Below are 23036 nucleotides of genomic sequence, written 5' to 3'. Positions count from 1 at the left end.
GGCTAGACGTGACCACTTTCGACAGCCCTCAGAGCTCGACTCTGTCTGTCGTCTCGATCTTCTCCGGGTACACGAGACCGTTCTGCCTTCGAACCTCGTCCATGAGCTCCATGATGACCAAAGATTCATCCAAGCTTTCGAACTTGCCTTCTTTTCTACCTTCCACCAAGGCCAGAGCAGCCTCATCTGCCTCCCAGAACATGCCGTGCCCTTCTCCCTCTTGATTGACACTGCCGCCAAACCCATTGTACCATCCGCTCCCCTTGCCTGGGCCAGGTTGAGGCCAGTTCTTGTCTTCGATTGTGCCGTCCTTGAGGATGAGCCTGGTGCGAGTAGGTCGATAGATTGGAGGCCAGACTTGCATTTCACCAAGTGTGCCTTGAATGCGGACGGCAGGCCCACAGGTGCCGGCCCCGTCAACGTCATTTCCCACGCGGAAACTAGTTGTGGCTGTAGCATGCATGTCACCGCCGGCGGCGGCGTCCCGGGGGAAGGTCAAAAGCATGGTTGTCATTTCATCCACCCCAGTCTCAGGGTATCTCTGCATGGTCGAAACAACACGAGGAGGTTTGCGGTGTTGAGGAGACTGTGTGGTATAGAGTGTCTGGAACACCCAGGTCAGGCTGTAGATGCCCATGTCAAGAAGAGCACCCCCGGCCAGATCAGGAGCGACCATTCTGCTTTTACCGCCCGGCCACGCCTTTTCGGGCTCTGCAGCCAGGGAGTTATCCGAGTAGACTCTGGTCACGGTTCCAAGTCTTCCGGACGTGATGGCATCCCGGACGTAGATCGAGATCGGGAAATAGCGTGTCCAGACGGCCTCCATAAGGAAGAGGTTCTTCTCGCGGGCCGTTTCAATAAGCTTCTTCGCCTGGGCTGCATTCACCGTGAAGGCCTTCTCGCATAGCACGTTCTTCCCGGCGTCGAGACAGAGCATGACATTTTGGTAATGGTGGGAGTGAGGGGTGGCAACGTAGACAATATCGACATCTTTGTTCTGCACGAGTTCTTTGTAGGAGCCGTAAGCCACAGCCGATGAAGGAGCGTTGACTGATTTCAAGAATTCCTGGGCTCGAGAGGCGCTCGACGAGCTTGCCGCTGCAACAACGGTGTGCTTGATTTCATGAACACCTCGCGTGGCGGGGTCCACAAGAAGGTCTTTGGTAAAAGTTTGGGCGATACCGCCCGTCGCTGCAAGAAGTTAGTGTCCGTGACTGACGGCGTGGAGAGGTAGAACATACCCAAGATTCCCCATCGAACAACTTTGGGTGCCATTTTGGAATGATCTCAAGCAATACAATGACTGCCAATGCAAACTTGGAGAGCGGGAAAGATGTTGAGAAGATATTGTGCGAGTTGGATGATTCCACCGCTTATATAAAGCAATGATGTAATTAGTACCTGACAATGCTCGGAGGAATGATCCAGGTATTCAGCGACTTGTCGGTGGAGATGCTGGTCCAGGAGACAAAGCCTTTACCTCTGTACTCGGTATTTGACGGAATTGCATATTCGCGGATATTTTCCCTTGAACGATAACGTTGCCGCGTGTGCGTCGGATAACGTCAGAAAGCGGCAAGGTGTGGGTGGGGGCCGGTAGAGTCGCCGGCGATCCCCTGAGTCAGCGGAAGGTATCGGCAATCATCCGTCACTGATCCTCTCAAACACTCTCCTCTTTTGCTTTCCGTGATTGGTCGGTCTGAACAGGACAAGTTTGTCGCAGGTTGATGCTCTTTCTCAACCTGCAACTCCAGGATTCAAAAGTTCCAGCATTCCTCTGGTCATTCCCGCCTGGTGTGCTCGGCCTACTTCCTCTTGAACCCTTTCGCGAAGACGTTGGACCTGTCGAGCCAGGCTTTCACTTTCTGCCAGATGCTTCGAGTAAAGGTCCGTGATGTTCATCGACAATTCCACACATAGTGGAACAAAACTCGAGTTTGTGATATTTCTCCACGCCCAGTTCATGATTGGCTGAAGTTCCGACTCGGTTCGGTCTTCGAGCGCGGCCCGTAAGGCAGATCTGTATCGGAGCGTGTTGAGGAGGGTCACCATTGTCATCTTGTCCATGTTTTTGATGGCATCATCCAATGCTTCCCGGTATCTGCCTTTGTGCAATTCCTTTTCCCATGTCGCCAACTTTTTGGGTTTCCGCCTCTCATTGCCCTCGACGATTATGTCGGCATCTTCGCCAGCGTAATCCCGGCCTCTCAGTCGGTTTTCAAGGCCTCTGGGGCGTTTCTTGGCCTGCTTCCTGTCGTATTCTTCAATCTTGCCCGCGATCAAGGCCTCCATTTGCTTTTGTCTCTCCCGTTCTTTGACCTTCTGCTCGCCGGACAAACGTGTTCTGATACTCAGCTGCCCTGTAGCCATGCCTACGACGACATGCTTGTCTTCCCTGGGACTACCTGCAGCAATAATGGACAGGGCCAGAATTGGCGCAGGATACTTGGAACCGGCCACCACATTCCAGCCTGACGTCTCGAAGACTTTCATATGCCCATCCAACGCACCGCTGACCACTCTTGACCCATTCGATGCCAAACTCAAGGACGTGACCGTTTTCTGGTGGTTCTTGATCATGTGAAGAGGCTTTCCGGCGACAATATCCAGAACGGCAATCTGATTGTCGGCAGAAGCAAGGATGGCTGTTCCTGAAGGCATGCACAGAACATCTTCGACTGATGCAATATGTTTGAACGTCATGACTACGCCTACGGGAGTCCGTGGATCCCATAGTCGGACAGTCTGATCATAACTGCCCGATACCAGTAGATTGCTCGCTTGTCCCGGTATGAAAGACCCAGTGCGCACATAATCCAAGTGGCCACGGAATGTCTCGACACTGGTTTCACTCGGTAGATCCCAGAGTCTCACTGTTCTATCATCTCCGCAGCTTAGGAGAGATGTACTCTCCTTCGGACTCCACTTCACACAACGCACTGCCTGTTTTTGCTCTTTCCATGTTTTCAGAATGGCTCTTGAATTGACATCGAACACTTGGATAGCGCCGCTCTCATCACCGACTGCAAGGACACGTCCATCATATCGTGCTTCCGCGCCGTATGCGGTATCGTCGAAACGTGTGATGGTTTTCTGTAGTTTGCGTGTCTTCACAGAGTAAAGCTGTACACGAGCGCCAGTCGTCACCACGAAGAAATCCGGTGATCGTGAGGTTGAGGAGGTCAGTAAGGCTGATTCTGGGTGGGAGATGTGGGTTATGGCGTGGTTCGTTGGGGAGGGAATGTTCAACGGCGACTTGAAGGATCTCCAGTATGTCTGCTCTGGCGTTAAGGAGGAAGGTCGAGCAGGGAGCTTCGTCTGAGCGATAGGCTGGACTTCAGCAGCCATGGTGAGGGTTCGACTCTTTCAAAAGAACACTTGAGTCTGTTTCGTGGCAGAGAATTCGTTTACTGTCGCGGAACTTGAGAGTTGAGACTCAGGACGCCATTAATTTTTCTTGTCATCTTATCTTATCGGCAGCAGCTGGATCTCCGCAACCACCATTTAAGGGACTTCATACTCCGCACTACAGAATACCCGCGAGGCGCTATCATCCAGCCTCGTCATTCGACTACTCCTTGTTGACTTGATTCTTCTAGCACTTCATGCAGGCCGATATACGACATTCTAGCTTGCTGAACCATGGGGGCACCCACAAGGGACCTTCAGTCGCATCATCCCTAATTGTTGATTCGTGAATACCCTGATGGCATCAACATCTTATGCCACAGTCCGCAAAGAACTTCGATGTGTTTCCTGACCCCTCGGCGATGACAGTCGCTGATCATGGTGTTCAAGTCGGCATCCTGCCATGGTGCGACTGGGAAGACTGAAGAACATGGATATTCCCACTGCTGGGGAGTTCAGCATCCGCCCAGACCATCTCTTTCTTGCAAACTATCTCGAACGGTTTCTTGCTCCGCTCCAAAGCCCTCCTCCCGGGTCCCGAAGCTTTCTATCCGCTGAGACAGGTTTTCGAGACACAGGGTGACCGACTGGGAGGACTCTTGGGAGCTCGGAATGATGCCCCATGTCATCATGTCATCCTTTTGGCGGAACATGCGGGCATCAGGATGGAAAGTGGCCTTCCAAGCATCCGTCATGTTGATCACAACAATGCTTTCAATCGGTAAGTGCTTCATTCGCCATTACTGACCAACGGTGCTTCGAGATATTAGCCCAGGACAGTTGCCCAGACAGTCCCGACCCTATCCAGGTATTCTGAAATGCGCGCCCACATGAAGACAGTGAACATGGTTGAGATGGATTGTGAATGGACGGCGAGTCTTGGAAGTGCTCCAGAACTGTGTACGGGATGCCATCTTGGGCGCTGGGAGTCATACATGCCCAAACGGAAGAGTTCCAGATCAAAATCCTTCACTTGGATTGACTTGAAGTTGATTGAAAGCAGGGCGGGTGCCCGATACGGAGGCTCCTGATACTTGCCGCACTTTGGTTTGTGCTGGAAATGGCGTATCCACGGTGAGGTGAAGCTCAGTGAAGGCTGAGTGTCATGAACATAAAACTTATGACATGAAGAAACGTAGCTTCGCCGTTTGCCCACTGCCAGTGAACATAATAACTGCACAGGTGGCACGTCTTCCCTTCAGATTTGCCGAGTATCATCATCGATCCCGAACGCCGAAGATACAAGCTTCGATCACAACGCTGCGAGTTCCTTGAGCGACGGCAATCACGAGGAACCGAATCGGGGCCGCAATTTCAATATGCACGCGCCTTTGCGACTTCTCAGGTAAGTGCCTTCCTCGAGCACTCGTTCTCTCTGCTGCGTGCCTGCCTGACTGCGCTCGAGTTGGCAGCCTGCGTTCCATCCACACCGTCTTCTTCATCTCCTCTTCTCTTCTCTCTGCTTCCCACTGCATCTCAACCTTCAGCACCGTCAGCATCAGGAACAAACCGTCTCTAACATTTTCATTCTTTTGTTCAAGTCTCCTGCTGTTGCATCTTCTTCTCGTTACTGCCACCATGGGCCTGTCCAACATTCTTCGTGTCCCTGTTCACCGCAATGCCAATTACAAGGCGGATGGCACCAAGTCTCTCGTCTACCTCTTTCACAAATATGGCATCGGTCCCACCAAGGCCGGACGATTCCATCGCAACCATGAACACGTCTTGATGAAACGACAAATTGATGGCTCTTCTGCACAAGTGTACGTTGCAGACTCACCCAACGGCCTTACTTGACTAATCCGATATAGCACGACGGACGACCAGCAAAATGATGCCTTCTACACCTGCCCTGTTCAATTTGGAACTCCGGCACAGACTCTTGACCTCGTGGGTGAAGCCGGCCACCCTTTTCTACAATCCAGCTAATCAGCGATACAGGACCTTGACTCTGGTTCGGCTGACTTATGGGTACGTTATCCTAACCTCATCTGGCGGGCAGGGACTCACCCCTCTTAGGTTTGGTCCACTCACCTTCCCTCCAAAACCGTCGAAGCTGCAATGGCCTCCGGAGCTGCTGTCTTCGACCCCGACAACTCATCCACCTTCAAAGGCATGCCTGGAAGCACGTGGCAAATCCGTTATGGAGACAACTCTGCAGCCTCGGGAACAGTGGGAACCGACAATGTCAAGATCGGAAATATCACCATTGAAGGCCAGGCTGTGGAACTTGCGAGCAGGATCTCGAGCCAGCTTCAGAATCAAACTGAGTCCCGCGGTCTCTTCGGATTGGCTTTCGGCAAGATCAACACCGTCCGCCCAAAGGCCGTCCACACTCCTCTCGAAAACATGATTCTCCAACAAGACATTCCTGCCAGTCAAGAGCTCTTTACCTGCTATTTGGGATCATACAAGGACAAGAATGACCCAGACCATGGCCAATCGTTCTATACCTTCGGCGGCATTGATGAAGGCGTGGTCCAGTCGTCTGGCCAACCGATCTCGTATACCCCTATTGACAACAGTGAAGGGTTCTGGATGTTTAGCTCACCCTCTGTGGTGATCAACGGCGTAGCCATTGAGCTGCCAAACAATCAGGCCATTGCAGACACCGGAACCACTTTGATGCTGGTCACGGATCAGATCTGCGACCAGATCTACGGTGCCATTGACGGTGCAGAGTACAGTGAAGACGCGATGGGTTGGGTGTTTCCTGCTGATACTCCTGCCGAGAACCTTCCCACTGTGTCGTTCGCCGTCGGCAGCAAACAGATTGTGATTGAGAAGGAGCACTTGTCTTTTGCGGCGTACAACAGTACCATGGTCTTTGGAGGAATCCAATCTCAGGGCAACTTGAACTTCAACATCTTCGGCGACGTCTTTCTCCAGGGTGTCTATGCTGTGAGTTCCTCCCTTCTGGCAGACGATCCATAAGATAACATCCGATAGGTCTTTGATGCTGGAAACAAGCAGTTCGGTGTCGTCCAACGTGCCGATCCTACTCCTGATGGTCCTCAAGCATGATCACGGCTTTACAGTGACGGGGTGAATGATGGCTGCGGAGGGTGATCGTGTAGGTCAGCACGGAAGTATCGATATCCAGAATCCCCAAGTCAATGGTAGCAAGCATTAGGTAGAAACATCATAGACCTCTCCCTATCTGTGCTCCTAGCAACAATCCGTCCGTGTCAGAGAAAGGGTGTTTGTTCCTTTTAGTCCTGCCTGCGCAGGCAATTTGTATAGGAGGTGTTGTAACTCACCCTGACCTCACCGACAATTCTCTCCCGCGCATGTCACAACAACGCTTTGCTGGCACCTTTGTCTCCGTCCATCGCATCATTCTGCTGGGATCACACACAATGAGGAGGGTTGGATTATTGTTGGGTCAAGCCCTGCTCCTTGTCGTCCTTTGCTCGGTTCTCGTTTTGGAACGGTCGATCTATCAATCCAGAGTCACAAAATCGAACAACTGCTTGCCCGCGGCCGTTGACAATACGCCCGCTCTGAAAGCCCCAAATCCATCTTCCACGAATACCAGGGCCTCCTTTCCTAGCCGATTACCAACAGCGGAGCCTCCTGGAGACTTCATCCCATTCACATCAAAATGGCAGCCAGCGTCAGGGACGAACATCCATCCGTTGGTTCCAACACCGGCCGTTACCACTGTCACCGCCTCACCCACAGCAGAGATCGATTGCCCCAACAAGCGCGACAGCCCAGACATGGTTGAAGACACAAGCAAATACCTTCGCGCGATCATGAACTCCAGTACGGAAACAGGCCTTTCACGGTTGGAATGTGGTCCCCTGAAGAGAATCCGGTATGCTGGTCTTCATCACGTTCCGGCATCTACAAACAAACCCCGATACTTCTTCGCACTGGACCTTTATCAATCAACCCAGATCATAACACAGCTTTTCGGCTCGATCGTTGAAGTTATCCGTTTTCTAGGTCCCGAACTTTGTGCCGTTTCGGTGGTGGAAGGAAGATCAACAGACGGAACATTCGAGGTTTTGAAGAGTTTGGCTCATGAATTGGGAAGTCTTGGTGTGAGGTATCATCTGTCTTGCAACGAACTCGATCCGAAAGGGCAAGGGATGGACCGCATTGTGACCCTGGCGCAGCTCCGCAACCAAGCTCTTTGGCCTCTGACGAAGAATCCGGGGCAGTATGATCCTTCGACCACAGTCATCATTCTGAACGACATTGCCCTCTGCGCAGAAGATATCTTGGAACTGATTCAGCAACGTGTGCTGCTCAAGGCAGACATGACCTGTGGTATGGATTGGAACGATAACGGCAACCCCTTCTACGATGTCTGGATTGGCAGGCAGTTGAACGGCGATTCATTCTTCGAGATTCCTCAGAGTGGGTCTTGGGAGTTTGCCCACAACCTGTTCTGGAACCATGAGGATAGTCGGAGACGATACGCATCTGGAAGCCCAGTACAGGTATTCTCATGTTGGAATGGCGCAGTTACATTCATTGCAGAGCCATTTCTGGAAGGCAAAATCACCTTCAGGTCGAACAATGAAGGCGAGTGTTACCTTGGAGAACCAGTGCACCTAGCCAAGGATCTTTGGAAAGCCGGCCACGGCAGGATCGCGATACTTCCAAGCGTCAACGTTGGATACAGCGTCAACGCGTCAGCCAAAGCGAAAGAGATGCATGGTACAGTGTCGGCATGGGCAGAGAAAGGGGACCCTCCAGACAGCCACATTACATGGCAAGATGATCCACCTGGCCAAATCAAATGTATGGTGTTTCGGGACCATCAGTCTTGGGAGCCTTGGGACCAGAGCCTGTGACACTCAGAACAGTATGAGGTGGTGGGGCCATGATCGCTTCTCGACGACATCAACGTTGAGTGTCTTCAGCTGTGATGAAGACTAAGTTCGTGATCTATGGAGTGATTCAAGTTGTGCTTGAGGGTGATGCAAGGACGTCGCGAGGTTCTCAGCAAATAAAATCCCAACAGGCGATTGGTTCTCACAGTTCGCTATAATTCATGCAACACGTGATTCACTTTCCTCACTACATCGTCTGGCCCAAAGCACAAAAAAGTCGACAACCTTGAACAACCCCTTGAATCGAACCCATGACTTTGTCAACAATTTGTCCACGCCAAAGGCCAAAAAAGCAAGTGCTCTGGCGAGCAGCTGTAATATGTCCAAAGATTGATAAATGGAGTGATTTGGGGGTAGCCACGGCCATCTCTGGTAAAAGGCAAGAAATGGATTCTGCAATAGCTCCACCCACTCCAACTCGATTTTCTGCAACAATAAACTTATATACCTTCATTTTCCGATCACTCACGTGACTGATTGACCCCGACAACGAATCCTCTCTCCCCCGCATCTCGGACGCGGGCTTAGGAAAGCATCGAACTCTGGTCCAGATTCGTGGTTACTACTCAGTACAAAGACAGCAGGAAGAACAACAACCACGATGGCGGCCTGTATCTTCTGCAAAATTGTGAAAGGTCTCGTCCGACATCTCTTGTCTTCCCCTTCTGCTCTGTTCCGCGCTGCTCAAGAACTGACACTGTGACACCGGTAGGAGATATACCCTGTTTCAAGCTATTCGAGTCCGACAAGATCCTAGCCTTCCTCGACATCCAGCCTTTGAGCAAAGGCCACGCGGTAAGCTTGACCGCCTTCAGCCTTCACCAGACTGGCAACCTGTTCGGCTGACAACACTGCTTCCGTACCAGCTTGTCATCCCTAAGCACCACGGCGAGAAGCTCGTCGACATCCCCGACGATGTACTGGCCGAGATCCTACCGGTTGTCAAGAAACTAGCGACGGCCAGTGGAGCCGAGAACTACAATGTCCTTCAGAACAACGGACGACTCGCGCATCAAGAGGTCGGCCACGTCCATTTCCACATGATCCCCAAACCAAACGAGACCGAGGGTCTCGAGATCGGGTGGCCGGCGGGCCCAACCGACATGGAGGCACTGAAAAAGCTGCACGCCGACCTGAAGGCGAAGATGTAGGTGGTTGTTGTGTTGACACACCTTCCTGTGCCCAAGGAAAGGATAGAGGCGGGAAAATTACATACTTTCAATGATCCGAGGCCGGATGCAGACCCCGTGAACCCGTCTCATGAGGTTTCGCCCAGTTGTATGCTTTCGCTCGCTATGCGGCATCGATCGTCTCGGATATGCAGATTGTCACGAAAGTGCGCTCGCCCGTGTAGGTCTGAATGGTTCTCTACATCGACAAGGACAGAGCCAGGATCAAGATATGCTGCGCCGACAACTTTCACGTGCAGTTTACAGCCGAAAAGTTCGCCGCAGTCTACGGCATTGGACTATGTGATCGACCCAGTGTCGTGCTTCAATCTCTCTGCTTGTGTCGTCGCGACTGACCAAGTCTTGTGACGAACCTCTGACCACGTGCACTTTATAATTCATCCTCCAAAGGGAGCTGTATGTGGATTTTCGAATGATAAAAATGACATAAGCACAGTGTATCAACTGTTCACATGCATTTTTCCCTTCGCTAGCACGATGCAGAGCATGCACACTGGGCTCTAGCCCGGTCAGTATTCGAAACACCCACGCTACAAAAAAGCGAATAGCAACTTCACAAGTAGTAAAGCTGTGCTCAACAGACCAAGTACATCGGCCTGACTGACATCCCCTTCGTCAACATTGCTTTTCGTAGTATCAAGGTCGTAACAACCATCCCAAGTCTAGCTTAAGCGGCTCCGTTCTCAGTCCACGTCATCCGCACTCGCATCGTCGGGTATATCGGACGGTGGAAGACTGGCATTTCCTCCCTTACCCGGCGGAGGTGGATAGAAGTTGACCTGTCCATCTGGCGAGATCATTCCTATCCGATCATAGAACGTCCGGGCCCGAATGTGCTTGTCCAACTTCCAGTAATTGTCGTACAGCTTTCCTGCGAGGGCATTCCTTGCCGCCTTGATCTGATCGGCTTCAGGCCCGGTACCTTTGGCGATCCATTCAAATGTCTTGTGCTGATAATGGCGAACGTCGACGTGTCTTTGTGCTTCGAGGGCGGTTCGTGCTTCGTGATCTTTCATGGGATCATTTTCGCCTGCACGTGGTTCGACATAGGTATATTCCCAGTCGTCATTGCCATCCAATTCTTTGACGATGTGTGACCTATCAATGAACTTCTCCAGGTCATCCACATTGGACGTGAAATGGACCTTTCCAGCCACTACAGGGTCGAGCCAACCGCGAATGATTTTCCATATCCCTTGAAAGATCCAAGGCGCTTTGTGGACGAGTACCGCTCCCAGTGACTCTGGATAGTTGGCCTCGAACACCTTGATCATAAACTTGACTGGGCTGTAATCCATGTTGGCCATGGTGAAATTGGTCATGTCGAATATGATACACTGAGACACGCATTAGCCAGGATCGTCTTGCCATGGTTGGTGGCACTCACAGCTGTCTCCACGGGAGGTTTTAATGTCAATCTCGCCGTTTCAATCACGTAAACAGTATACCGTTCTAGACTTCGTTCACTCTGTTCTCCTCCGCGATGTAGTCTTACCCGGACATGGCACAGCGGTCGCCCTTCTTTGTCAGTGCCGTGCAGAAAGCTTTTCCCTAGCCGCAACTGTGTGAGGAAATCTTCGCCCTCTTTTCTAACCGCAGGGTCGTTGGATTTGCTGTCTTCCAGAGCGCCTCCCTCTCCCCGATAGATGATATCATCGTCGACATGTTGCTCGTGACTCCGCCATTTCATTGTGGAGACTAACATTACCAATGCCTTGTCAACGTCCCATTTGCGCGCTCTGAGGAAACGTAACAGCAGACTGTCCGGGTGATCTGCTTTGACCATGCTCCAAAAGGCCGCGCGCAGAGATTCGGGGTCCTGCGTTGCGAGTATTTGATGGAAGTCCTTCACTTGGCCATACTTGTCGTCGGCATCCGCATGCTGACTAGGATCCTTCGTGGGCGTGACAGTGCCATTGCTCGAGTCCTTGTCGTGTCTTTTGAATACCCCAAACCGCTTCTTGCCCTTCTTCTTATCTTTAGAGTCCACCTCAGATACCGACTGTGCGTCTTCGGTCTGTGGTGTTTCGGTGCCGCTCGTGTCGTGGGGGTCTTTCACTCCAAAGACATTGAACGTGGCTGCCCACAATTCGCGTAATTTCACCTCTTGTTCAGGCGTCAAATTGCCCAAATGGCCCGGGGGGATAGGCATATCGGTGTAGAAAGGATCACGGGTAGGGTCGCGAGGTCGGTCGAGAGTGCGATGGCCCCAGAGAGAGTCAGAAGCCTCTGGCAGCGGGGCTTGCTTGCGCGTGTAATACTCAATGACGATGGCGCCGCCACATACAGCTGCGAATAGCAAGATATATGGTGAAGATGATGCTTCAAGAGAGCGCAGGCGCGGTAGAGGACTGCGTCGAATTTGCCTCAGTCGCGAAGACTGGGGCCGAGAGGAGAAACGCGAGCTGGGATGAAGCTGGGGACACTGCGGAGATTCAGCTCTGTGCACTCCCTGTGTCCTAGAGGTGAAGACTGGTCGAGCAGAGAGACGCTGGCAGGTATAGCGTCGCATGTATAGGACGGGCAAAGGGACTGAGGCGCCTGGTGGATTGAAGTATTACAGAGTACTTTTATTAGTGCAGGTGCTTTGCAGTGGGTGTGAAATTCAAGGGTACGAAATCAAGTCGCTGCGGAGCCGAAGGAGCCGTAGATTTGACTCAGCAACGCAAACAACTTGGACTTGGAGTCAGCTTGTAAGATGCTCGGAGAGGGTCAAAGCCGAGTACAAGGGGTACAAGGGTACAAGGGAGCCTAATAATGTCATCGTCATTGTCCAGATCATTACACAATTGCGGCCTTTCTTATGAGCCATCCTCCGGTGGCAGAGGCATTTCGACTATGCCGTGTCATACTAGCTTCGAACCAATGATTGATATTGGGCAATCACCACTACCAGGTTTCTCAATTGGAATGATGAAAATATCCTGGGTCTGACTTCCGGGTCCCTTGCTGCACCAGCAAGTCTCGCGAGTAGACGATGATACAGCACACCAAACCGCAGTTGACCTCCACTGCCTCAACATTCCGTCCATGCTCGTCTCGGCACCGTGTGCTTGATAAACACAACTCAACGTGACTGTAAAGACGAGCATGGTTGTACTAGGAAAAATCAAGACAAGGCTGTGCAATAAGGGGTTCCGTACTGGTAGCACTTCACCCCTGGCGTGGTTAGTGACGTCGTGATGCTATATTGTGACATCGGTTCTCGATAGATTCGGCATGCGGTTCATGTACAAAGGCATCCTCACTTTTCCCAAGATCATACTAGAGTCTGCGCCTGATGCATGAATCCCCCTTCCAATCCGTCCGTTGCAGGTTCGAGGGGTATCGCATCATGGAGACTCTTTGCCACAGCAGGAACCAGAGAAACAGGTGGATATGCAAAACTCCTGCCCGTAGGCCGTTTCCATTCCTCGAAGCGTATTGCATAACTCATAATCGCGTGCAACTCTTGTCACCTTCAAACACCACGGAACTAAGTCAAATCAGCACTGCACACCACAAATAGCTGGAAGCGTCCACAAACTTACCAGCCTCACGATCAAGAACCAAACCGCGCCGATGAATCTGAAGAGAGATAAACCGGCCACTGACCATAGAATAACAGCCAAGTAGATTGTCGAGTTCTGCTGCTCGGTGTCATGGACGTTGATCTTATCAAATCCTGCAATGTTCAAGACTGCAGCAACCAAGATGAAATTTGTAATCATCCATGCTGTGACAACATTGCTTCGAAATGACTTGTAATAGTCCTCCTGCCTCTCAGCTGGGTTGACTATTTTAACTTCTTTGGCCGGTTTCGTGGCAAACTTGGTCAGCTCAGCATCGTATTGAGCATTCAGATCCCCGTCGTCCTGAGGTATCAGCACATCCACCTTTCCACCAGGTTTGACATTGGCACTGGGGAGCTTCTCGGCCTTGTCATCTCCTTTTGTACCCCAGGTGATATCGTGCGTGTTGCAGAATGCATAGATATTCAGCACGTTGATGTAAGTCGGCGTGAGGACTATGTATTGGAGGAAGCAAGTGAACATATGCCATGGATCGAAGAACAAGAAGCTCGCCACGAACCAGAGAACATATGTGCTTGCGAGGGAGACAATGAGGCCGAAAAAGGTGCTGTTGTTGAAAATGGTCGAGAAGCTGAAGTCCTTTTCGTTGATCTCGGCCTGGATCGATTTGACGGTCAAGAAAACAGAGGCAAAGGTCAACCAGACCATGAGCACCGACCAGAAAATCACCATCATCAAGTATGATTTGGGATTTCCCTGAGGCCGATTGCCCATGGAGAGGATGAAGCAATACAGGAGCGTCGCGAGGTAGACGAATTCGAAGACAACCCCCAACACTGTGCCTACCGTGCCCAGCGTCTCTTTCGTCCCCAGCGAGGATGTCAAGAGTCTGAAAACCAGGAAGAAATTGCCGATGGCAAACCAAGCAAAGAGCATATTGATGGTCTGGTAGCTGAACTCGACCAGAAACATGAGCTTGCGGAAAAAACTATGATCACTTCGCCCGAGTTGGTATACATGGGCAACGGCGTAGACGGCCGCAAAGAATGAACCATTCAGCCAGCGTCGTCTTTGCAGCACGAATTCCGGGATCTTGTCAGGGACGTCAGTCTCCCCAGTGGCCGATTTGACGTACTGCAGAATCCAGCGGCAATTCCGTTTGCTGACCAGCTCGAAACAGAGAATCCGGTCTTCGGCGAGATACATGTTGGCGGTAAAGACGCCTGCATCAGCGTGCATGGTTTCCCCTTTGAAGTACTTTTCCAGAGGACCCTCGCCATTCTTGTCGTTTTGCAAAGCGACGTAGCGATATGCGGAGAACGCACCAGGCAACACCGAAATGAAGCCAAAGGCCGATTCGAGTGGCTTATCCAGGATATTGGACATCTTGTATTCGAAGTTTTGAGTCGCCACAAGGGGGTTGTACAGTTTCTTGCCGTGATCCAACATGACCTTGATTTCACCACAAGCTCCACCACACATGGGTTCCAGGTCAAAAGCCTTCCACAGCTGATAGATGGAGTCCCTCCCAGGTTTGGTGCCCGCATCGATCAGGACGCATATGTTGGGATCCAACACTCGACCAAATGCTTGAAAGAACCAGCGATGGGAATTGATCTTCTTCTGATTCTTTTCCTTCAGACAGAAGAGCAGTTGCACAGGCGTGGCAGACCTAGGCTTCAGAGACACCTGAGTGCCCTTGAGTTCCAGACCAACCTGAGTTGTATACTCGTAAATATGAGCCGTAACATCCTTGCCATTCACTTGCTGTTTGGCGATCCCATCTTGATAGACGCCCAGACCAGCCAGAACGGCTCTGGTTCGCGGATTGATTTTGGCGCGGCCGTCGCTGACGATACAAACGACGATTTTCTTCCATGCCTCTTTTCCCCATGTCTTGCTGGAATTACGGTTACACATAAACTCGATGTTTTTGAAGACGCCGATCATTGTGCGGGCAAACAAGAACTCGTCCTCATTGTACATTGTCACGACAATAAACAACTCGGTCTGTCTGGGCTTTGCAAACAGTCGCTGCCGCAGTGTGAATCTCTCATCGTAGAATTCGGACGGGTCACACGTTGCTGCCGAATATCTCATATGTGTGAACTCATCTCTCTCCGGAGGTTGCGCGTGGGGAACGTTGGCCAGAAGCTTTGGCGGCACGGGGCAGTCAAGCACTAGATTTCCGTTGAACAGTTGTACCTCCTTGACCGTCTTCCATCTCCTGATCGGCCCTGGAGGTGGTGTATATTGTGGGGTCTCGTCACCGTAGTCTTCGTAGTCCACCCCTGGCAGAGTGTGCGGATCTGGACCATAGGCCGAATCCGGGTGAAGGATTGGCACGTTGTCACTCTCGGGTCGATAGCTGTCGGGATTTGTAGGATAGGGTTCCAAGGCGTAGTCCGCTTGTGGATGTGGAGAGTACGGCTGGTTGTAATAGGCGTCGTGATGTTCCTCTGGGGAAACAATGTAATCGCTTCTGCCGTATCCCACATCCCCGCCAGCAGGCAGTTGCTGCTCATACTGTTGACCGTACGCTTGGGAGTTGTTTACATTTTCCACCGAATATGTTGGCTGCATTGCTAGACGGTCGTCGGAAGCCGTGGGCATCGGTAGGTGGAGAGGTTGTCGCGCGTAGGCTTCGTCCGGTTGCATATAGGGTTGCAAGGGCCGACCTGGCGAGGGTGATCTGGAATCGTACTGAGGGTGAGCGCTAGGAGAATAGGGACCGTCCCGTTGAGGGCTGCCTGCGCAAAATTGTCAGTACACGAAATGGAGGCAGATTGAGTATTTGGATGGCCGATGTACCCAGTCGATTGTAGGCCATGGTGGGCCAGACGGCGGTAAGACTCAGTCGAGCTGGTCACAAAAGAGTGGTCTGTTCTCGACACCCAGGAATGCAGAGGTAGGGTATGTTTGAGCAAGGGGACCCGAGCCACTGGACTGTATGATCCGGGACGGCGAACAGACGATTCCTTGAATCGGCAACTTGGTGTGTGTGAGAATATGGGTGATCTCGACTGCGTGGAGTAAGTTGTTTACTTGCTGCCGAGTTGGGCGACAGCGCAATGCGATTTCTGTCGATGCTCGGGAGGCCAGCCGCGTTCAATGGGTCATGAGAGGGTGAAAGAGGGTACCAAGTCCTTGGTCGACAATGTCGTTGACTTCAAGAAGCGAACGGAGAGGATCACTGAGAAGACTGATTCAGCCCCTGGTTTACAGGTGGCAGTTTGAAGGGATCCAGCTTAGAAAGTACAGCGACGCCGCGCAGGGGAGCGCAGCGGCAGCCTTCTAAGCCTCCTTAGCCTCCTTAGCCCACTGGATGCGTCTTATTACTGAGCGTCCAGTCAGGTCGCCCCGCTGGTCCCTGGAGACGGCCAAGTGCATCGCCGCAGTAACACGTTTGCACCCGGCGCGTTAGTAGAACGACTCCCGCACACTGCTGCATGCAAGCCATTAAACATCCCTGCGCTGCGCCATTGCGTTCACACGGCATGAGGTAAGATGCCTGGTATCTAATGTTTCTATTTACGATCTTGCATTGCTTATGATTTTGCTGCTTATATATTGCAGCACTTACAGAGCTGGCTGGCTGGAGATGGATGAGGTCTCCTCGCTCGAATTGTTCTCGAGTTGTTCTTCGTGTGGCCCGATGCCGCATCTTCATATTCTCTCCAACACCTTGTCAGGGCTTTGATGTGGCGGTGCACAGTGTGTTTCATAAGGTGTTCCCCAGACTCCACCGGCCTTCAAATAGCAATAATCCCAGCGCTCATCGGGCTCCACTGGAATACTAGTACGGCCCTGTTCTTATCGAGATCTCCAAAATGTGCCGAAAGCAAATGTGTTGAAATCCAGCCCGCAAGGTCGATATACATCTCCGCTCAGATCCGAGTCTTAGGCCGCGCGCGATCTTACAGCTGATCAGACGCCAGTGGCTGTTCATCCTCGCCGTCATATTTCCAAAGCGGACGTCAGCAGCCAGGCGGGCTACGCAATCTTGTTGCGCAGCTGCGCCCACCACCCATCAGCCATGTCCAATGCATCAGACAAGGTCTCGGTCCTTTTCGTCTGCCTAGGCAACATCTGTATGCTGATACATCTCCGTTTAAGTGCTTGTAAATCAGCTGACCATGTCAAGGTCGCTCAACTATGGCGGAAGGCGTCTTCCGGTCCCTGGCCAAAGGGCATCCACGCATCCATGAGATCGATTCTGCTGGCACCGGTGCCTATCATATCCTCGATCCCCCTGATTATCGGACAATGGCTACACTCCGCAAGCATGGCATTACAGATTATGAACACGGAGCCCGACAAGTAGACACTCAAGATTTCCTTACATTCGACTACATCCTGGCCATGGATGCATACAATTTGAGAGACTTGCAGCGGCTCCGGCGCCGGGTGGAAAGCAAAGGACAGAAGCCGAAAGCCCAGGTGATGCTTTTTGGCGAATTTAGTGGGAAGGGGAAGGCCGAAGAGGTTGTTGATCCCTATTACGGTGCCGATAATGGATTCGAGGTTGTCTACGAGCAAGTCACCAGGTTCTCCAAGAACTTCCTTGACCACATCGCTTCAGGAAAATCGACTTGAGCAAAATACATCAAAGTCCGGTCTGGTACGGGAGCTACCGGTTCGGGAAGCGAGGCGTTCGGTCGAGCATAGAGTGTGACTGGTCTGCTTTTGGGGCCTGCTGTGGCGTGAATTCCTTTCTCCGAACGGGAGCTTGACGTTATGATATACGTGCAGAGAAGTTGAATCGAGAACCATAAAGGATAGTAAGTGAGAAGAGGTCTAGGATCCTCCAGCCTGAAAAGGAAGAATCCTCCTTTGTTGAAAGCTGGTCGGAGAATGAATCTAAGAGAAAAATAGATTGACGAAGTGCTTCTCCTTGATAGACTCGCAAATGGTCAAACACAAGCTTTGTGAATCTAGCTGTGCCATGGCAAGTTGCACAAAGAGCTTCTGATAATGGGTTATATGAGAGGATGACGGAACTATCGCTTCGGCGGAATCGCTGGGTTTCATCAAACACTTCAGACCCGACTGCAGCATTCGAAGCCGCCAATGGTCATCCTGTTTTAGACCAAACGCAAAGTCCTATGCCAACGCAGACAAACGTCATGCCCACCCACGTATTCCTCGAGATGAGCTTGCCCTCAGCGTACCACTCGCCAAGCACGGTGAAGAGGAAAGCTAATGAGTTGGTGATGGGGACTGTGAGAGACAGCTCTGGAGAAGCATGTTAGTAGAGAGAGGTAAGGGCCTCGATTCAAGGCGTCCGATGACAGAGAGGTACATACCAGCTTGTCCGACTAACAGGAAAAACCAAATGCTTCCAGTAAGGTTCATAATAAGCGGAACGGCATAATCGGGCCGTTTGAGGAGGCCTATGACCGTGTAGAACGCTTTTGCGATCAGTCTAGAAATCCAGGACCTATTGGGATTGGTGATTGAGGGATGTGAGGGCGCGGTGTAGTTCACGGCAGCTTTGCGGATGAAAGGAGTCGTGAACCCCCAGCAGATGCCAACCAAGAGGAAAGAGAGGATATAATTTAGGGGCGACGGTGCGTGAGAATTGACCGGTGGATCGCCTCCTGAGTCAGACATGTCGATGACCACCGACGACGATGAAGAGAGAACACGCGGATTGATTGATGTTTGTGTAGACCATTGGCGGGAGCTTGTACCTGGAGGTTGAGTGAAGGGAAGATGCCTGCTAACACGTGCTCCACCGTACAGCCTGACATTGATGAATACTCCGCAGTACATGCGCTTGACCCCAGGTGTTCCGCAGTAATAGAACCCACATGCGCAAGGCTGGCAAAAGCACTGACAACAAAAGTGAAACCACAGACCACTCAACTCAGTTTCAACCTCAGTGAACTGTCTTCGGCTAAGCTGAGGCACATTGGCATATCCTGGATGAACCAATTTCGAGTCTCATGGTAGGCAAGCAGCATCCTGGATGAGCTGCAGGATGTACAGAACACAATCCCCAGCCTCATCATTTAGGTGGCCACGACCGGCGTGGCTGGGACCACAATCTGAGCAGGCCGCTCATTCATGTCAGCCGGCCCTCGAGGGCTCTAGACCTCATTCTCTGCCTCAGCTTCGTACCTAGATAAGTTGAACTCAAATATCATAGAGTTTTTGTTTTGTTTTCTCGCCTGTACAACTCGAAGTCACCAGAAGAATATCTTCGACTTCCACCTTCCCCAAATAACTCAATGCCCACAGTTCTCACGCCGCAAGGCTGGGTCAAAGTCGCGGCTGCCCCACGAAAGAAGAAGGTGACGACTTACGATCCTGCGGAGGCTCTTAAAGGACCACTTGCCTACTTCAGCTGCCAACCGCTGCCATCAGGCAAGAAAGATTCATTCAGCAGACCCCAGTTCCCCTACGACCTGTCTGCATCACCGGAAAAACTGCAGCGGCAGGCCCACGCGAAAACCCAGGCAAAGATTGGCGGCAAGAACAGAACCATCTCTGCGCCGCAACCGGGGTTGTACGTCGACAGAGACGATGACTCTGACGACGACAGTGATCGCAAATCGCATTCAACTCAATCTTCAAGCCGAAGCACATCTCCTCCTTCGAAAATGAACCGCTCACAACGGTCGTCTAAACCAGGGCACGCCAACAGATCAGGATCACCGTCGCCCTCGCACCGATCGGCTCCTCGCCACAGACCTGTGGAGGCTGTTCCACCGCCTGTCGTCGTTTATCATACATCGCCCGCCTCGAATCCTTCTGCCCCACGGCACTCATCCAGCACTGGCTACCAAAACTACTACTATTCGACAGGAGGGATCGAGCGCCCACCGCCACCAACCAACGCGCGGAGCATGTCGTACAGTTGGTATAATGCCACAACGCCCTTGAACTTGTGATTGGTATACATTTCCGGTGTAGCGATTACAGCAGTCTATTGGGTTATGTGACTGCCTTATGCGTCAGCCGAGAGAACGGGATTACTGTAGGTTGGCAAAGACCACCGTGGGATGGGATATCGGGGTTGTCCTTTAGCTTTATTAGAAAACTTTGGATCTGTATCCCAATGTTCTCGCCCTTCCGAAACGGAGCGGTCATTCCATATATCATAGATCATCGAACGTCGCCATCCATCCTCCCACCTGTCCAAAGCGACTATTCCCAGTCGTGAATCGTGCGGCCAAGAAACTCCACAAAGGTTCCATTTCTCATCCTGCTGAGTCTGCGATTGGGCAGCTCGGAATATGATAAATTTGCACAAGATGAAGCTCTCATAAGGTGCAGATCAGTCGTCCTCCTCCACCACCACCACCCTGTCTTTGATCCTCGTTGTTGTCCGAACAGTCCTGGGCGGCGGCCTAATAAACACTTTCTCCCTTCTTGTAACGACGACCCTTGTATCCCGTTGATTGCCTCCGCCGACGAAGGTCAAGTTGGCGTTCGGACGAGACGGGTAGGGGTCGATACCGATCGGTCGCCGACGGCGTGACGACGTTGATGACTCGTCTGATTCGTAGTAATACGGTCGACGGGAGGCACGGAAGCAGAAGATGCAGAGGAGGACCAGCAAAAGGACGCCAAAGAAGACCCCGATAACGATCCCGCCCACTACGCCGGGCGCCAATCCGCTATGGTGGTGCTGGTATACAACAACGGAGGCCGGACTGCCGGTAGTGGTCTGGATAGGAACAACACTTGTCGTCGTCGTCTCGTCGCAAGGACAAGGCGCCGCAGTGATGGTTGAGACCGCCGTAGTTGTAGTCCAACTAGTGGTCAAGCTCGACGTCCAGGAGGTCCAAGTTGAGGTTGGCCAAGTTGAAGTAGTCCAGCCTGCAGTCGTCGGTGGTACAACAGGAATAGGCGAATATCCTGCACCCTCGCCGGGAGACCTCGCTTGCAAGCTGGCCATCAACACTGGAAAGAGATCTGAATTAGCAGCTCGTCAACTCAACCATAGGCAATCGCAGGTGCTTTTGGCTGTGCAAGATGAGTTCGAATGAATGATGGTAAGTTAGCTCGCGATGAAGATGATAAGAGAGCGGCCATTGAGACATTTCTACCGCCATTTCGACCTTGCGGCAAAGCACCGGAGAGGGAGACTCTTTCCATGACGCGCCGGCTGCTATCTTGCCAGCCACGTCCTTGTGAACTAAAACCGCAGTATCCTCAAAAGCATGAGGCTGGCAGAAGGGTCTCCGGTTTACTTGGGTTCATGAGGGGCGATGGACGAGATGGTGGGGATTGCCTTCGTTTAGCCGTCTGGAGCCTGATTGCTTGCAGTTCAAGTTCTGTTCTCACCAATCGCAGTCCTAGGGGCCTGTCGGTGGGTGGTTGGTCCGAGCATGCGTTCCGAGTCGCCGATCATGGTCGGAGCTGTTCCGGGGAGAGCACTAACAACAATATCCACTGGCAGTAAACTGAAAGTGACCGTCTACGTAGTACTATAGAGAATAGTACATGTACCCACGATCTCATCTGTATCACAACTTGAATCGCTGGAAGTCTCAAGCACAACCTGTCTCATTAGGCATGGGGCTGTAGCAGTGGAAGTGATGATAAAGAAGGGGAGGGGCCGTCGTTGATGATTGGCGCTTAAGCTGCGTTCGCTCATGGGCGCATGCTGTGGAAGCTCGACGGTCAATGGCCTGCTCTCAGCTACTGCATGCACTCGCTGAGTCTGCCACGTCGCTCGCCGGTCATAATCTGGGTTGATTTGGGTAAGAGGGCCTGCCTTGTCTACCGCCGATTGATGTCTATGCTACCGTTTCATCACAACCATGGATATCCCCTATCGAAGGTACCTCCAGAACAGTTGTGGAACCGGGCAGTGCTAATGATACACAGTTTTGCCTATTCTCACCCCTTCAAGATCCTCGTCGGCCCCGAGAAGAGAGCGGTTCATATACATTCCGGGCTTCTAAAACAGCATTCCGAGACTTTGGCTGCTCTTGTGGGCGGTGGCATGACCGAGGCACAGGAACTATGTGCACACCTTGAAGATATCGAGCCGGATACTTTCATTCGCTTCATGGAATTTGCATACACTGGCGATTACACGGTGCCGAACCCGGAGTTGCAGTGCTTCTCGTCGGACGGCGTTGCTGGCCAGTCGCTTCCTGGGCTTGACAATCAAGAGATGGAGGGCGTCGGTGTAGATGCGCCAAATAACCCCGTATCGCCGCCTAAGGAGACCACAAATTGGGACATCGAGTCTGACTTTTGGAGATTCCCAAGAGCGTCAAAAAGGAACAGCAAGAATCATACTGGACTCCGCAATCCATGGTTTGAACGCAGCAACGCGGATGTCGTCACTCCTCCAGAAGCCATAGAAGAGCCAGGGTTTGGAATTCAACGACCACGGGATTCCAAATGGTGGCGCGAATTCAAGAGCAAGTCACAGCCTCGAGAGCCACGCGCATGGGAGCCGAGAGCGAACCAGCGGCCCGACGAAGACTATGGGCCAGTTCTGCTATCTCACGCATATCTCTACGTCTTCTCCGATCGATATAGCATAAAGCCCCTGCAGGAGCTCGTGCTCCAGAAGCTTCGACTAACACTATGCAAGTTCACTCTATTTCCAGAGCGAGCTGGGGATGTCGTCGAATTGCTCAAGTACACATACGCAAACACGATGGACCATGATGAGGGCATTGACAAGCTTCGAAATCTGGTGACTGAATATGTTGTCTGCCAGATCCATGCAATAGCCACAAACCCTGACTTTTTGGAATATCTGAAAGAGGAGGGCTTCGCAGCCAAGGACCTGATGGTCAAGCTGGTCCAGCGGTTGGATCCTGAGTCGGAATAAGGAATGCGACCAGGTGGCCGCCGAGGTCTTTAGATATTCCAGTTCCGTTACGAATTTCCATGTCCTGTAGCAGGCATTAGACTCATGTTCGAGGATCTTTCATTGCAAATGCAACGCTGAGAGACCTAACGATTCGTGTACTGATAGCGTACCTCGTTTGTATTTTGCTATTCTAAGCCCGCTCCCAATACGTACTCTGAAAGGAAGATAACGATGTTGCGAGTGGAGTTTAGCCGGGAGATTGGATTGGGCCAAGGGGTGAAATCACTGGAGG

The 23036-nt window shown here is 51.9% G+C and overlaps 12 protein-coding genes across 12 annotated transcripts; 6 read left to right on the top strand and 6 right to left on the bottom strand.

Moving 5' to 3' along the window:
* Positions 1–28: 28 nt before the first annotated feature.
* Positions 29–1275, bottom strand: A1O1_03265 (uncharacterized protein; the record flags this gene model as incomplete). The annotated part of the gene is made up of 2 exons (XM_007724171.1): positions 29–1191; positions 1242–1275. 2 exons carry the CDS (start codon positions 1273–1275, stop codon positions 29–31), a joined length of 1197 nt encoding a protein of 398 aa, XP_007722361.1.
* A 462-nt stretch (positions 1276–1737) lies between these two features.
* On the bottom strand, positions 1738–3348 carry A1O1_03264 (uncharacterized protein; the record flags this gene model as incomplete). The annotated part of the gene is made up of 1 exon (XM_007724170.1): positions 1738–3348. One exon carries the CDS (start codon positions 3346–3348, stop codon positions 1738–1740), a length of 1611 nt encoding a protein of 536 aa, XP_007722360.1.
* A 1638-nt stretch (positions 3349–4986) lies between these two features.
* A1O1_03263 (uncharacterized protein) lies at positions 4987–6432 on the top strand (the record flags this gene model as incomplete). Its single annotated transcript, XM_007724169.1, has 5 exons — positions 4987–5171; positions 5220–5298; positions 5350–5379; positions 5428–6309; positions 6358–6432. 5 exons carry the CDS (start codon positions 4987–4989, stop codon positions 6430–6432), a joined length of 1251 nt encoding a protein of 416 aa, XP_007722359.1.
* Positions 6433–6767: 335 nt separating this feature from the next.
* Positions 6768–8216, top strand: A1O1_03262 (uncharacterized protein; the record flags this gene model as incomplete). The annotated part of the gene is made up of 1 exon (XM_007724168.1): positions 6768–8216. The coding sequence occupies one exon, from the start codon at positions 6768–6770 to the stop codon at positions 8214–8216; it is 1449 nt and encodes a 482-aa protein (XP_007722358.1).
* Positions 8217–8856: 640 nt separating this feature from the next.
* Positions 8857–9406, top strand: A1O1_03261 (bis(5'-nucleosidyl)-tetraphosphatase; the record flags this gene model as incomplete). The annotated part of the gene is made up of 3 exons (XM_007724167.1): positions 8857–8895; positions 8988–9050; positions 9122–9406. 3 exons carry the CDS (start codon positions 8857–8859, stop codon positions 9404–9406), a joined length of 387 nt encoding a protein of 128 aa, XP_007722357.1.
* Positions 9407–10128: 722 nt separating this feature from the next.
* A1O1_03260 (uncharacterized protein) lies at positions 10129–11597 on the bottom strand (the record flags this gene model as incomplete). The annotated part of the gene is made up of 2 exons (XM_007724166.1): positions 10129–10782; positions 10833–11597. The coding sequence occupies 2 exons, from the start codon at positions 11595–11597 to the stop codon at positions 10129–10131; spliced, it is 1419 nt and encodes a 472-aa protein (XP_007722356.1).
* A 1308-nt stretch (positions 11598–12905) lies between these two features.
* A1O1_03259 (chitin synthase 2) lies at positions 12906–15615 on the bottom strand (the record flags this gene model as incomplete). The annotated part of the gene is made up of 2 exons (XM_007724165.1): positions 12906–12920; positions 12976–15615. 2 exons carry the CDS (start codon positions 15613–15615, stop codon positions 12906–12908), a joined length of 2655 nt encoding a protein of 884 aa, XP_007722355.1.
* Positions 15616–16993: 1378 nt separating this feature from the next.
* On the top strand, positions 16994–17553 carry A1O1_03258 (uncharacterized protein; the record flags this gene model as incomplete). The annotated part of the gene is made up of 2 exons (XM_007724164.1): positions 16994–17048; positions 17102–17553. The coding sequence occupies 2 exons, from the start codon at positions 16994–16996 to the stop codon at positions 17551–17553; spliced, it is 507 nt and encodes a 168-aa protein (XP_007722354.1).
* Positions 17554–18031: 478 nt separating this feature from the next.
* A1O1_03257 (uncharacterized protein) lies at positions 18032–18570 on the bottom strand (the record flags this gene model as incomplete). The annotated part of the gene is made up of 2 exons (XM_007724163.1): positions 18032–18192; positions 18264–18570. 2 exons carry the CDS (start codon positions 18568–18570, stop codon positions 18032–18034), a joined length of 468 nt encoding a protein of 155 aa, XP_007722353.1.
* Positions 18571–19190: 620 nt separating this feature from the next.
* On the top strand, positions 19191–19853 carry A1O1_03256 (uncharacterized protein; the record flags this gene model as incomplete). Its single annotated transcript, XM_007724162.1, has 1 exon — positions 19191–19853. One exon carries the CDS (start codon positions 19191–19193, stop codon positions 19851–19853), a length of 663 nt encoding a protein of 220 aa, XP_007722352.1.
* Positions 19854–20245: 392 nt separating this feature from the next.
* On the bottom strand, positions 20246–20869 carry A1O1_03255 (uncharacterized protein; the record flags this gene model as incomplete). The annotated part of the gene is made up of 1 exon (XM_007724161.1): positions 20246–20869. A coding segment is annotated over one exon (624 nt), but the record flags the coding sequence as incomplete, so codon positions are not given.
* Positions 20870–21731: 862 nt separating this feature from the next.
* Positions 21732–22762, top strand: A1O1_03254 (uncharacterized protein; the record flags this gene model as incomplete). Its single annotated transcript, XM_007724160.1, has 2 exons — positions 21732–21751; positions 21799–22762. The coding sequence occupies 2 exons, from the start codon at positions 21732–21734 to the stop codon at positions 22760–22762; spliced, it is 984 nt and encodes a 327-aa protein (XP_007722350.1).
* Between the last annotated feature and the right edge of the window lie 274 nt (positions 22763–23036).

The sequence above is a fragment of the Capronia coronata genome (genome assembly GCF_000585585.1).
Source record: "Capronia coronata CBS 617.96 chromosome Unknown acBCG-supercont1.2, whole genome shotgun sequence".
Classification (NCBI taxonomy): Eukaryota; Fungi; Ascomycota; class Eurotiomycetes; order Chaetothyriales; family Herpotrichiellaceae; genus Capronia; species Capronia coronata.
The sequence above is the reverse complement of the archived record's forward strand: the minus strand, read 5'-3'. Positions and strand labels throughout refer to the sequence as shown.